Source organism: Macaca mulatta, chromosome 7 (assembly GCF_049350105.2).
Source record: "Macaca mulatta isolate MMU2019108-1 chromosome 7, T2T-MMU8v2.0, whole genome shotgun sequence".
Classification (NCBI taxonomy): domain Eukaryota; kingdom Metazoa; phylum Chordata; class Mammalia; order Primates; family Cercopithecidae; genus Macaca; species Macaca mulatta.
The window spans coordinates 9,959,655-9,974,663 of NC_133412.1; the positions used below are offsets into that span (position 1 = coordinate 9,959,655).

Consider the following 15,009-nt stretch of genomic DNA (forward strand, 5'->3'; position numbering starts at 1 on the left):
CAAGGGTTCTGGAAAGATGCTGGGGCAAGGGGCACGCCACATGTGATGGCTGGATTGGGAAGAAATTTAAGATTCCTGCCCATCTCTGGACTGTCCTCCACCAACTGGAGGAGAAAGCTCAGCCTCTCTTTCTTCAAGGCCTAAAATGAGTCTTTGAACATATTCTCAATTCATCTCCAGTCCTCTTTCTTCACCCCTCACCTCTTTCTTCACCCGTCACAAGATAAATTCAGAGGTGGATTAAGGACAAAAGTATCAGAGAGGTCCAAGGTGGTTTCCTTATGTGACTCAAGAGCCAGGGTCAGAAAAAGCTGCCTATGAATAACATTCCACCTGAAGATTTCTATTAATGTAATTACCTCCTTTTCATTTTGATGTAAGGAATCTTTTTTCTGCCCTTTTTTTTTTTTTGACATTAAAGAGTCCTGCTTCACCCTACTTCACATGCCTATCAGCCAAGGTCATGAGCGGGGGCTGTGAGTTGCATTTGCTCTCCTGTCTGGAAACTGCCTCCTGGGGACGGTCGGGCGGGGGGTGCAGCTGTAAAGTCACAGGACATGACGTAGAACTCAGCTGCATGTCAACACATCGCCCATTCATGAACGGTCCAAAATGCGAAAGGTGCTCTGCCGCTGGGTCTCTTGTCCAAGCAGGTTCTCTGACCCCAAGGCTATGCTTGCTCAGGTATTACAGTTTCTCCAGGGAGCTGGGATGCAGAATTTCTGCTGGCCCAGAAAACCACTAAGGACTGATGTAAAAACAAGAATGGGCCTCACTTAATAACTGACGTCGACTCCTTGCATGGTAACTTGTTCTCCAGGATGAAGTTTATGGCTATATGTCTCCCTCTCTCCACCCAGGTACGATTCTGTTTTTTCTCTTTTTCATTACGTAAACCATAACAACAAAAAATCGTTTTTCTAGTCTGGAAAATACGTGTTCTTGGACCTCTTCAAAAATAGTTTTGGTGAGTTGCAACATTGGAGAGAAAGATGCTGCAGGATTTTGCTGCAACAGGATCAAAACTAAGACCAATAATCAAAACAGCAGCGTGTAATGACAAAGACTTTGAACTCTCCCAAGGTAACTGTCCTCAATGCTCCTTTCTCTCCTCTGTGACAATGTGACCTATATCAAGCTTTGGTTATAAAGCTGGAAATCTCAGCTCTTAAAAAAATTTTGGGAAAACTGTGGTATTTCTTCTGGTCTTACAACAGAGTGGACTTTGGGCTTCGACAAGAAACAGTCATCAAATATTTCTGCAATGTTCCCTTAAATAGTTTTCCATTGTTCCTGTGGCTGAATGTGAGACTTCTTAAAGAAGGCATGGGGCACTCTCTGCAGATGACCTCAGAAAGAGATGAGCAAAACAAACATTTAGTGACACATCTTTCAAGAACGTCCTGCAACCCTGTGGTCACAAAGAGTATGCGTGCAAGGTCAGTCCTCCATCTCCAGCGCCATCATTTCCATGCGTCTTCCTCTTAGTTGGTGGTCACACTGGCTTCCTTCTGACGCAGTCTTTCTTTCTGTTAAGGAAGAAAAATGAATGTATCATTTCTTTCATCTTTCTCAAGTTTTGATACATTTCTCAAATTCTGGTCTAGAATGCTGAGTTTCCGGAATTGTGCCAAACGGCCTAGAAATGAGAGGACCTCCACTGCTCTTTCCCTAAGCTCTTAGTTATCTGCCCCTCCCTACCTATCACCCTTACTCACCAGAAAACAAACAAACAAGAAATCAATAACCAGCCAATCTACTAACTACATCCATCTAAAACACGGGCCTCTACCGTGCCAGGGTGGTCTTTTCTGTTCTCTTCTTTTGTGACAAAGACCCTAACTTTGTAGTGTTACTCAAGGACCCCTTCCGTCCCCACCTCTGGCCCACTGATGGAATTAAGAGAATGCTCAAGAAGATATGAAAAAAATTACTGTTTCCAAGTTCAATGTATCTGCCAATGATCAACTTGGCAGAACTCAAGAAAAGCCATGCAAAACGGGGGATGACCAGATTTAGTCTCTGCAGAATGGCAGAAGTTCCCGATTTGCCATGGATGTTATGCTCTTCATTCGCTGAGCTTCCTCCTCAGGGACTGCCTTCTAAAGGGAAGAACATGGACATCTGCTGGGAAGATGTAAAAATAAACAGGAGCACACTACACAGAAACACGGACCCTCATGGTATCTGTGACATTAGGGAAGTAAACACATGAGTATGGTAAGGATAGTGTATCTGCTCTTAGAGAAGGGCAAATAGAAGGCTAAAGTGGAAAAGGGAGAATGAGCAGATGCAGAGAGAGAAGCCTTTGAGAATGGATCCTTGGCTGCTGATGAGCTAGGAGGTATGATGCTGCAGTGAATTACTAAATTGGCCTAGATATAAACTTAAGTTGATGATTTGTCGACACCCATCCTAAATTTGGACTCCATCCCTAACTTGGGAAATTTAATCAGGAATCAGCTTACAAGCTCTTCTCTAATTTCCACCCACCCATACAGACAATAAAATAAGCAACCGCCACAAGCCCAGGATCACAACTGGGAGCTTGTTCACAGGGGAGGTCGTAAACCCACCGTTTTTGTCTACATGGCTGACCCCATTCTCTCTGCCTTGGGGGAACAGGCTTGGCTGTAAAAGTCTGGATAGAAGCCCAAATAAAAGGTCTGGAGGAAGAGGGAGAGGCTCATGGAGGAGGAAGATAAAAATCAGGGTTCAGCTGACTGCCAGTGAAAATCATACAAATGAATGTCCTAAATATCCCATTAAATGGGCACAGAGGACATGTCCGGTTAGGTAGGGACCATGTACTCGACCATCGCTTTACCAGCCAGGCTGTGCAGCCCGGACTTCTCCATTTCTCATTCATCAGCCTCATGCAACATTCATTTAGCTGCTCATGGGGTTGCTGGGAGAAACATCATGGTCAATCAACAGAAATAATCTCACTTTATAACTTAGATCCCACTTAGATTTTCAAAGGATTTGAAGCATCCAGCAAAAAAGTACTAACAATCTAAAAGGATAAAGTAAGTAGTTGTGGGACATCAGGGTCCAGAGAGAGTAGGGTTTGAAAAATCCGAGACAGAAGGGTGATACTTCCACTTCCCACTCATCGCCATTCCCCACTCATCGCCATTCCCCATTGCAGGGTCAACCAAAGCAGCTGCAATTCACAGCAACAAGAAAAACAACTAATATTTATTGAGCTCTTATTGTGTGTTAGACATTTTACACGTCTTTTCTCAGTTTTCTCAAAATAACCCCAAAGGAAAAGTAATATGCTCTTTTCATGGAAAAGAAAGAAAGAAAGTAACTTGACTAAGGTTTTACAACTATGTAAGTGGCAGAGCTGTGCTCTGAACCCAGGCCATTTCATTCTCAACATCCTGGGATCTTAACCATGTAGCTCCTCTGACTATTGTCTGTAACACCTAGGTGGAGATTCACTGTGATCTCTATTGAAAACTGGACTTTGGAGGACAATACAGTTTCAAATCTAGGAAGTCTGGGGAGACTGCTGCTTTCCAGCGCAGGGAGCGATGTCAGGAGACCCAGAATCTGGTCCTGGTTTTTGTTATCCACTTGCCAAGTGACTCTGGGGAGCCTGTATCTTTCCGCACTTCAAATTTCCCAACTATCAATAGGAGAATCCCTGCCTCTTTCTTTGATGGGGAAAAGCAAATGAAGAGAATGAGTATATTTAAACATTTTGAGAGAAAGATACTTTGAGATAAGGGTGATTGTACTGTGCGTAGGGTGTGGAAGGATGTGAAATGGCAACTGACTAAATTTGGTTTATCAGAAATGACCTATGTTGAGTTTACAGGAAAAACATATAAAGCTATGTTTTGTACCTCCACCCACACATACCTTTTTTTTTTCTTTTTTTTTTAAACCATATGCTACTCTGGGATGGGAACTGAGACTCTGGATACTACGTTTCTTCTCTGAGTTTTAGCCCTTCCTGGGTGCAACTCAATTTTCATGACAATCGTTAGGTTATGTTGAAAAATATATCTCACCAGGCTAGCAGTGGGATTGATTTTCTTTGTCTCCACTTTCTTCTCTGAAGTCAACTTGCTGACGGATTCCTGAGCCATTTTCAATCTGAAATAGAAATAGGGAAAAGACAGGGGAGACAGGGAAAAGAAAGGAAGAGGGAAAAGGAAAGAAGAAAGAGTTAAGGCAGGTTAAACATAAACCCAAATGCTTTTGAATTAATCCATCAGCAATTTGAAAATACTGAAATGTTTTTTCAATGCTTTTTGTTATTAAATTCAAACCCTAATTAGGTGTGAAGGTTTCTCTGCTTTATCAAAACTGAATTTTCTCCACCAGCTGAAGACTGTTTCTGTGAACAATGTGGTAGTTTCTGACGGGTGGAACACCACTGCACAGAGCACGATTTACTTCAGTGTTATCTGGCTTGTGATCCACTTAGCAGATAATGAGATGATTTTGAAGAATGAAGTTCTGACGAAATGTGAAACCACAAATATTAAAATTCACCATTTCACATCAATTAAGATGTGATAACCTACAGAATGGGAAAAAATATATAAATATATATCTTTTTCATTCTGTAGGTTATCTTTTTCCCATTTGAAAAATATATTTATACATTATATATAATACATAATACATAAACTTAATATATTATATATAATATATACATATACTTATTTATATATAATATATAATAATATATTTATAATATATATAAATATATACTTTTTAAAAAATATATATATATATATTTTTTTTTGAGATGGAGTCTTGCTCTGTCGCCCAGGTTGCAATGCAGAGGTGTGATCTTGGCTCACTGCAACCTCCGCCTCCAGAATGGGAAAAATATTTTTAAATCATATACCTGATAGAGACTTGTGTCCGGAACACATAAAGAACTCCTACAATTCAAATAAGAAGACAAATTATACCCCCTCCTCTAAAAATGGACAAGGGATTGGAATAGACATTTCTCCAAAGCTGACATACACATGGTCAATAAGCACGTACAAAAGATGCTCAACGTCACTGGTAATCAGGAAACACAAATCAAAACCACAATGGGATACCACTTCACATCCACTAGGATGGCTAGAATCAGAAAGAAAGACAGTAACAAATACTAGAGATGAAGACGTGAAGACATTGGAACCCTCATACACCGATGTGATTGTAGAATTACACTGTTGCTTTGGAAAACAGTCTGGCCGTTTTCCAAAATGTTAGGCACAGAATTACCATATGACCCAGCAATTCCACTGCTAGGTACATAAATATATGTATGACTAAGAAAATTGAAAAGATGTCTATATAAAAATTTGCATATGAATGTTTATAGAACCATTATTTGTGATAGTCAAGAGTAGAAGCAACCAAATTTCCATCACCTGATGGATAAATGAAATGCGGTATATCCATACAATGGAATATTATTGAGCCATAAAAAGGAATGAATTTGCTGATACATGCTATGACATGGATGTACCTCAAAAACGTTGTGCTAAGTGAAAGAAGCCAATCACAAAAACACATGACTCCATTTATATGAAGTGTTCAGAATAGGCAAATCCATACAGAAAGTAGATTAGCAAAACCATGGGTTTACCCATGCAGGGGAAAATGGGGAGTTATTGCTAACCAGTCGACGATTTCCTCTAAAATCAGATAGAGGTAATGGTTGCACACCCTTGTGAACATACTAAAAACCACTGTGTAGTGAAGTGATACTAATGTGTACTGAATTGTACACTTTAAAAGGGTGAATTTTGCAATATGTAAATTCTATCTCAAGAAAATTTATTAAAAATTCATTAATTCAGCATGATAGTATTTCTTACCCATCAGGTTGGCAAACGTAAATATTTAGACAATATTAACTGTTTGTGAGGATGCAGGGGAATGGGAGGTGCCACACAGTACACTAGGGAGAAGAAATTGGTGTAGCGGGGTTTGGCAATATCAAGTAAAACTGGAAGCACGTACACTCTACAAGCCGTCAAGTTTTCTTGTAGGGAGATACCAAAAAGAATAACAAACAGACACAGAGCTTTCACTGTGGCAATATACGCAATCATGAAAAACTGCAGACATCCTAATGAATAGTTTCAATGGGTAATAGATATATGACAAGAGCAAATAGCAACATTTACTGGGTACTTAATCTGTACCAGGTGCTGTTCTATCTACTGTATTTGAATTAAACTTAATTTTCACAACAACTCTGTGAGACAGGAACTTTGACTATTCCCATTTCATAGGTCTTAACCACCATGCAATGTGCAATGCTGCTTATGTACAGTATTCATTCAACAGAATAGGGTAAAACAGTGAGAAGGAATGAACTAGATCTATGAATTCAACCAGCACAGGTATCAGAGACATGATACTGAGAGAGTGAAGAATCCTGCAGTGACACAGTGAACAGGCCATCTATGATGATGGTCAAGAGCTCAGGCTCCAAAGCCTGACTGCAGAATTAATTCTCAGCCCTATCACTTATTAACTGTGTGACTCTACAGAAGAGAACTCTCTGTGTGCCTTATTTCTTAAAAAATACTTGACAGCAATACTGCATGCTACATAGGATCAATGAGAGGACTGAGACAGTGTCAGAAGCATGTGAACCAGACCAACTCCATCTTGAACAGAAGCTGGGTAAAATGAGGCTGAAACCTAGTGGGCTACATTCCCAGATGGCTAAGGCATTCTAAGTCACAGGAAGAGACAGGAGGTCAGCACAAGACACAGGTCATGAAGACCTTGCTGATAAAATAGGTTGCAGTAAAGAAGTTGGCCCAAACTGGCCAAAACCAAGATGGCCACGTAGTGACCTCTGGTCATCCTTACTGCTACACTCCCATTAGTGCTAAGACAGTTTACAAATGTCATGGCAACAGTCAGGAAGTTACCCTACATGATCTTAAAAAGGGGAGGCATGAATAATCTATCTCTTATTTAGCATATCATCAAAAAATAACCATAAAAGTGGGCAGCCAACAGCTCGCAGGGTGCTCTGCCTATGGAGTAGCCATTCTTTTATTCCTTTGCTTTCCTGATAAACTTGCCTTCCCTGTACTCTACGGACTCGCTCTGTATTCTTTCTTGTGTGAGATCCAAGAACCCTCTCTTTGGGGTCTGAATCGAGACTGCTTTCCTGTAACATCTTTCTGGCAACCACAGTGAGGAAACCCCTGAGCCAAAGTGGTGGGGTCCTGTAACAGCAGTGCAGCTCCCGGCAGGTGGTAATAGCGAATAAATGTAAGCTGCTATTGCTACTTTGCAGGCAGTATGCTACATTGTGCGTATAATTTTAAATTGAACCCATACATACAAACATCTATCTGTATTTATATACGGATACACACATATAAAAGTATTCAAAATAGACTAGAAAGATACTCAATAATTTCATGACAGAGGTTATTGCTAGAAAGATCTGGGAAGAGAATGACACCGACAATAACATGCCAAGTAGAATTTCATTTTATCTGTAATACTTCACTTTTAAATGTAAAATCTTAAAGAATATATGATGAATGTTAATAGTTATAATTCTAGGTAGTGGGAACATGGGTGTGATATGTTCTTTTGTATTTTTATTTTTAAAATTTCTTCAAAAAAAAATCTTCAAAATAGTAAATACTTAAAGATCAACTGAGACATTTAAAAAATATGCTTTTTCTTCCATGCTTCAAATAAAAAATACCTTGCTTAATATTAATCACATACTTGTTGGCATCTGTAAGTGGCTGAGTAGCTTAGCTCTTTATCTAGCTAATGTTATACAATTTGCTTAAAACACAGTTTTAGTAATCGCATCTCCCCACCCACAGGCACAGGTTAGTGACAATGAATTCAATATTCTTACTTGTGCACTGGACAATAAATTAATTCTGCTGTTGCAGTGTGAAAGTAGCCATCAGACAAATACATCAACAACCAGGCAATGCCCTGTTCTAACAGATTTTATTGACAAATACTGGTAGTGGGCCAGATCTGGCTCAGAGGCTGCAGTTTGCCAATTCCTGGACTATATCATAGGATCCAAAATCTTATGATTTTGGATTGGCAATCCAATCTCCCCGTTATAAACCTAGTTTACTTGTCTATCTTACCTCTTCAGACCCAGATCTATTGTATTCATAGTAGGCCGGTTTAATTAGCTGAGTATCTTTGGAGAAGTCACGTAATCCCCTGAACCTCAACTTCCTCATCTCTTAAAAGTGTGAATAATACCACACCTAATAACAGTGTTGCTATAAAAATTAAAGAAAGTACTATATGTGGTTACTGATCAAGTCTCTTTTCCTTCACCTCACTCCATGTGTTCCATGACCCACCCAAACGCCTTACATTCTTTGCACATGGCTTTTTCTCACCTTTGCATCTTGCTTTTACTGTTCCCCCAATGACTGTCTGAGTCATTTCCATGCATTCAAATTCTTCCCATGCTTCTGTTTACAGCTTAAGTGTCAAAGTCACGAAAGCTTCCTTCATCTCTCTTAGCCAGAAGTAATTGCTCTTTTCTTAAGTGACAAAGCACTTTGTGCCTCTCTTAAGGTACTTAAGGCATTTCATCTTAGAACTGAGTAGGTGTCTTATTTTTCTTAAACCATTGGAATGACTTGAGGACAATGAGCAGGACTTATCCATATTTGGGACCTCTCCTTGTTCCTTTACCCAGCACTGTACCATGCACAAGTCAGTTCTTAGCATCTATGTGACAAATGACATGCATTGATAACTTTTGTTTTTCTGCCTTAAACAGTTTAAATGTTTAGTAAATACTCAAGAGTTATAAAATGATTGCTTTTTGCATTTATCCTTGGGAAAAAACTATAAAAACATTTAGAAGTATAGTTCCAGTTACTGATTAGCTGACTGAGTCTTTAATAAGGAAAAAGAAAAGATGCTCAAGGCCACCCAAATGTGCTAAATATTTACACATGTCATCTTATGTATAGATTCCAAGATACTGAAAAGTATCCACATTACTTTGCCCACAAGGAGACTAGGACTCAGGGAGGTCATGTAACTTTGTCCCAAGTCTGGAATTTCTCTCTCCCACTTACGAGGTAAGGGCTTTTTGCATTTAATCAAAGAAAATTTGCTGGTTAGACATTTTCTAGCGGCATCCATGCTCAACCTCCTCACTGTTTGTGGACTTATTTTTGTTTCTGGCCTAGATGTCGGCTCTAATGTCCATCGGTAGGTGACTGGACAAAGAAAATGTGGATCACCTACACCATGAAATACTATGCAGTCATAAAAAGAATGAAATCATGTCCATGGCAGCAACATAGATGGAGCTTCAGACCATTATCCTAAGTGAAATAACTCAGAAAGAGAAAATCAAATACTGCATGGTCTCACTTGTAAGTGGGAGCTAAACAGTGGTTACACATGGACATATAGAGGGAAATAACAGACACTGGGGATTATTAGAAAGGGAGGAGAGTGGGAAGACAGTAAGGGTCAACAAATAACCTTTTGGGTACAAGGTTCACTCTTCAGGTGATGGATACACTAGAAGCCCAAACCCTGCCACTATGAAATATATCCGTGTAACAAACCTGTACAAATTCATGTACCTCCTGTATTGATAAAAATAAAAAAATAAATAAAGGTTATATGGCAATCCTTACAAAATAATTTGGAAATATAGGAAAAAAACATACAAACATGTCAGAGAAAGAACACACATATTCTCAATTCATAAATGTCTCAGTAAAATTTTTGAAAACTTAATCTTTTCCTCCTTCTATCATGCATATGCTCCCTAAGGAGTTACTGGGAGCCCCGGTAAATACCAAGTGCTGCCAACTACTGAGGAAAGACACAAGTATGAGATGAGAAAGTGAGTCATGTCCTCAGATGTTCTTGCCTACTCTTGCCTCTGTAGTTGATTATAACCTGGTCAGACACAGTGGCTCACGCCTGTAATCCCAGCACTTTGGGAGGCCGAGATGGGCGGATCACGAGATCAGGAGATTGAGACCATCCTGGCTAATACAGTAAATCCCCGTCTCTACTAAAAATACAAAAAATTAGCCGGGTGTGGTGGTGGGTGCCTGTAGTCCCAGCTACTTGGGGGGCTGAGGCAGGAGAACGGCGTGAACCCGGGAGGTGGAGCTTGCAGTGAGCTGAGATTGTGCCACTGCACTCCAGCCTGGGTGACAGAGTGAGACTCTGTCTAAAAAAATTAAAAAAAAAAAAAAAAAAAAAAAAAGAAGTTGACTGTAACCTTTGCTTTCACATTAGAACCACTACAAAATCATTTTTTTTTTCTTCAACTCATCAGGGAACAGGGGTTACAGGCAGCTAGGTGAACTATGTTCAAAAAGTAGCATGCCTTTCTTTTTAGAGATTTAGGCTCTGCACTGTTACAGCCTCATCTTTTGGGAGAGCCTATGGCATACTGTGGGCTTTCTACAGGCTAGAGGCATATGTGCACCAACAGGTAATGTGCCTTTAAGTCAGTATGCCACAGGGAATGTCCACGTTCCCTAAAAAAAAGGATGAAAAAAACTGAAGGTCCAAGTGCTGCACCACTAAATGTAAAGACAGGAGTTCAGAATCTCTCTAATAAATGCAAGAGCTCTTCATGCTCATGACTGTTCAAAAATACATGGAGTAACATGATAAACAAAGGAACATGCAAAAAATACATTTTTGCAACTGGCTCAGTCAATTCTGGCCTGTGGTCCTTTGGAATGGTGAATAAGGTTTCCTTGGTACAGAAAAGGTATTGGCCCTCACTGAAGATCACACCTGTAAAATAAATGACTCACCGGTCTGACTACCCAACATAGCTTTGCCTTACCAGTCATTACCAGGGACAGCTTCTATGACCAAATAATGACATTCCTACGGTCTCCCTTCAGAAGAAAAAGTCAGAAAAGGGGTATAAAGAGCTTCAAGGATGAAATACAACAAGGAGTGAATATTCACTCCTTTGCCATGATCTCCTTGCAGCTTTGAACTAAGTCACATCAGGCCAAGATACAGGGAATAGCACATAGACTTCGGGGCATCGTGGAAATGGCTTTCTTGCCTCAGAAAGCTCAATATCACATGGTTTATGGCACTTTGAATAGAGAAGACTGAGGGCAACATTTTGATCTTTTCCTCATTAGGCTTACCTGAAGCATAGATGGTATTAACACCGTAAGGGCTGTTTTAAATATGCTTTCAGAGGGATATGGCTAAGTCCAGCCATCCCTCCAACCACTGCGTGGTAGCCTGAACATCAGAAGTAAGGTTCTGTCCACTCTACATAGTTTGTTCAGGTCTTTTGATACTCCTCGAGTCTACACAAGGTACGGACTCCAGTCCACAGAGACAAATTGCTTCTCCAGGCAAAAAGGGACTAATGTCCAACTTTGGTTCTAAATAAGTGCGATCACAGAGCCCTGACCAGGGCTGTGAGGACCACTCTCATTTCTATCCTTCTTGACAACATTCACTCATGAGGCATTTCCGAATTCCTGACATAACTATCGCACATGGTTAATTGCTATAAAAGTCAATGAAATAAGTAAAGTCACTCTCTACTGTTAATAAGAAATAAAAAAAAAACCAAACTCATTGACTTCTCAATTTAAAGGGAAGCTTTTTCCTTGCTGCAGCAGCTGATGAAAACATCACTGACTAGCCTATGTGGAATGTTTTCAAAGGGTAGAAAAATAAAACTAAGAGAAAAGAGCCATAAACGATAACCCCAAGTTCATGTATCCCAGGCAGGCCAACAGGGCCACATACTTACACAGACACACTCTCCCATCTGACCTTTGGCTCTGACCACTCTGGCACCAACCACTGCCTGTGCCTCCCAGGTCAGTTTCACTAGCAGCCATGATAAAACAGACCAGCAGGAAAGAAAGAATATGAGTACAAAGTAATCTTAGGCTTAGCTCCTAACACACCAGAATTTAGCCTTTAAAAGTTATTCCAGTTGGGCGTGGTGGCTCACACCCGCAATTCCAGTGCTTTGGGAGGCTGAGGCAGGAGGACTGCTTGAGGCTAGGAGTTCAAGGCCAGCCTGGGCAATATAGCAAGACCTCTGTACTAAAAAATGCTTTTTAAAAAAATGAGTTGGGCATGATGATGTGTACCTGTAGTCCTAACTAGTCAGGAGGCTGACGCAGGAGGATCACTTGATCCCAGGAATTGGAGGTTACTATGATGACACCACTGCATTCTAGCCTGGGCAAAAGAGTGAGACCTTGTCTCTTAAAACAAAACAAAACAAAATTCCATGATAAATTAGCATATTACTTCTATTTTGTCCAATTGTGTACTTTGTCAAATCTAAATCTGACAATTTTCCCTACTCTATTCCTAAGATATTTTCCTATTTAAAAGTAAAAAACTTCTCTTAGAGACTGCATTTCACCAGCTACACAGATCAGCCACTTCATAGCTTTTGTGAGCTATCACTTGTAGTACCCAAACATACTTTGACTTCAAATGATTAATTGCAGAACAAAGGCCTCTTCCGTTTGCAGAGCTTCTCCCCTGGGCCACAGGGGAGTTGAAGTTGGGGAGCCCTGGACTTGCCCTGGAATGCATGATCAGTTAAAGCCAATCACTCTGCACTTAGTAGACATAACACCCAGGGCCGACCTAGCGATTTAGGTGCAGAGTGAAAGGTAACAGCATCGCGTTCATTTCCTCATTTAGGGAGAGTAGTCTGGGAGACAGTTTGAAAACTGAAATCAGCCCTGTGTCATAAATTTCCAAATTTAATTGAAATGCATTAGTCTTTGGAAGACATTTCCAATCCTGATAATGAAGACATGCATGTGCTAGCAGATGCCAACTCCCCCCTCTTTTGGTTTTGAAACCTATACCACCTACGGAGTCTCACCAAAAACTAGCACTGACAGCCTGTTTGCACGGGTGACTGGAACAAAGGGGTGAGGAAATAGGGAAGATTGTCTGGAGCAGGGAGCCTCTCTGGCGCCCCTCAAATCATCCTACCCAGGCAGCCCCCTGCTGCATCTCTGCCCAAGGCAGGAGCTGTCAGGAGTCCCACAGATAAGTAATTTAGAAATATTCTAGGCTGAATGAAGGAGACATACTTTAGGTTTCCATTGTTCTCTGCCAAGCTAGGGAAATAGAGTGTGGACAGATGCGCTCTAAGGTTTTGATTTGAGCTCCAAAGAGGTTTGAGGCTTGGCATAGCCATGAATCCAAAGGATCTCCACTTCCTTGTTTTTTTCTAAACAAATTGAAAGTAATACAGTCAAGAACAGAGCTGGCGATTGTTTTACTCCATTAACTAATCTTTCTTGTTCTGAACATGTCTGTTCTCTTTAACAAAGCTATTAAGATTTTAGATTCTTGGGAAGAAGCAACCCATATGGGATACGTTCAGGGACTTCTACCACCAAAACCCAAATAAATAGGATTTTTCATCTATCAGCAGCAGACAGCAAATCTTGCAACCAGTTTCAACATGGCAAAAAAAAAAAAAAAAAAAAAAACCCAAAAACAAAACCCACAGTGATTATTTATTTGTTCAACAAATACTAACTCAGTATCTACTATATATAAGGAAAAACAAGGTGCTACAGAGAAAACAAAGTAGTACAAGACATCGTAATTATCTTCTAGGGGCTATGATTTATCCAAAAGAAAAAGTGTTTATAACCAAATAAATAAAAAACCAAATCATTAAATGCCAAAATTGAAGACATAGCAAACCCCCAAAATTCTGGAGGTAAGAGAGCTCACACAGATCACACAGGTTGGAGAACCCTTCATGAAGGACACAGTATGTGATCAGTAAATTTTTCCAGAATAGAGTTTCATAGTTTGTATATCACTTGAGACATAATAGATATTTTAAAATTATGCCTTTATATAAATATTATAAAGTACAGTCACACACTGCATAATTCCATTTCGGTCAAAAACAGACCTCATATATGATGGTAGTCCCATAAGGTTATAATGAAGCTCAAAAATTCCTATTGCCTAGTGAAGTCATAGCTACCATAATGTTGTGGCACAATTACTTTATTATAAAAATAAATTTAGTGTAGCCTAAATGTACAGTGTGTAGTTATAAACATGTTTTAGTTATAAACATAAAAAAATAGGGTACAGTTATATTCTAGGCCTTCAGATTCACCCACCACTCACTCACTGACTCACCCAGAGCAATTTCCAATTCTGTGAGCTCCATTCATGGTTAAGTGCCCTACACAGGTGTACCATTTTCTATCTTTTATACTATATTTTTACTGTACCTTTTCTGTGTTTAGATACACAAATACCATTGTGTTACAATTATACTCAGTACAGTGACCTGCTGTACAGGTTTGTAGCCTAAGAACAATAGGTTATGCCATATAGCCTAGGTGTGAAGTAGGCTACACCATCTAGGTTTGTTTAAGTACACTCTATAATGTTTGCACAATGATGACATCACCTAACAATGCATTTCTCACAAATGTATCCCACTAGTTAAGTGACACATGATTCTATGTGTTTAAATTAAATGCTGCAAATTTATATTATCGGAATGTGCAAATACACAAGAGACTGGAGTAGACCAAGCACTCAAAGAAGGAAGCACAGGAAAGAGGGCAGTTAGTTAGGCTGATCCCAGGAATAACACTGCGTGTGATTCCTCCAAAAGCGTGTTGAGTCACCCAAGTTCGCATCTTTATAATGTAAACCCCCAGGTCTATGTAGCCAAATTCATCTGCTCTGTCAATGCCCAGCTCATTTTCTACTTCAAACTGCAGGAAGTCAGGGTTGGAAGACAATTGTAAGATCACCTGAGCCCAGGAGTTCCTAAACTTGGCTGAAGGTAAGAAATTACTAGGAAGGTGTCAATCTCTCATCTCCAAAGCTCACCTGGTACATGTAAACAAGAGGATGGTGAAGCCAAGGCATTTACTAAGGAAAACTAAACACGAAATGTGCTCTTGCTCTGCCCTCTCTGTGGGGAGTTTCTAAAACCACAGATTTCTAGACTCTACACTCTGG

At 40.0% G+C, this 15,009-nt stretch overlaps 1 protein-coding gene across 2 annotated transcripts in view; it reads right to left on the minus strand.

Annotated features, from left to right (window-relative positions):
• Positions 1 to 942: 942 nt before the first annotated feature.
• The window catches only part of FMN1 (formin 1), a 378,430-nt gene continuing 364,363 nt past the window's right edge, over positions 943 to 15,009 (minus strand). For both annotated transcript variants that reach the window (XM_015141784.3, XM_015141787.3), the window contains 2 exons: positions 4,026 to 4,110; positions 943 to 1,529 (listed from right to left, as the gene is read on the minus strand). In XM_015141784.3, coding sequence (XP_014997270.3) covers positions 1,485 to 1,529; positions 4,026 to 4,110 — 130 coding nt within the window. In that variant the 3' untranslated portion in view covers positions 943 to 1,484. The remainder of the gene's footprint in view (positions 1,530 to 4,025; positions 4,111 to 15,009) is intronic.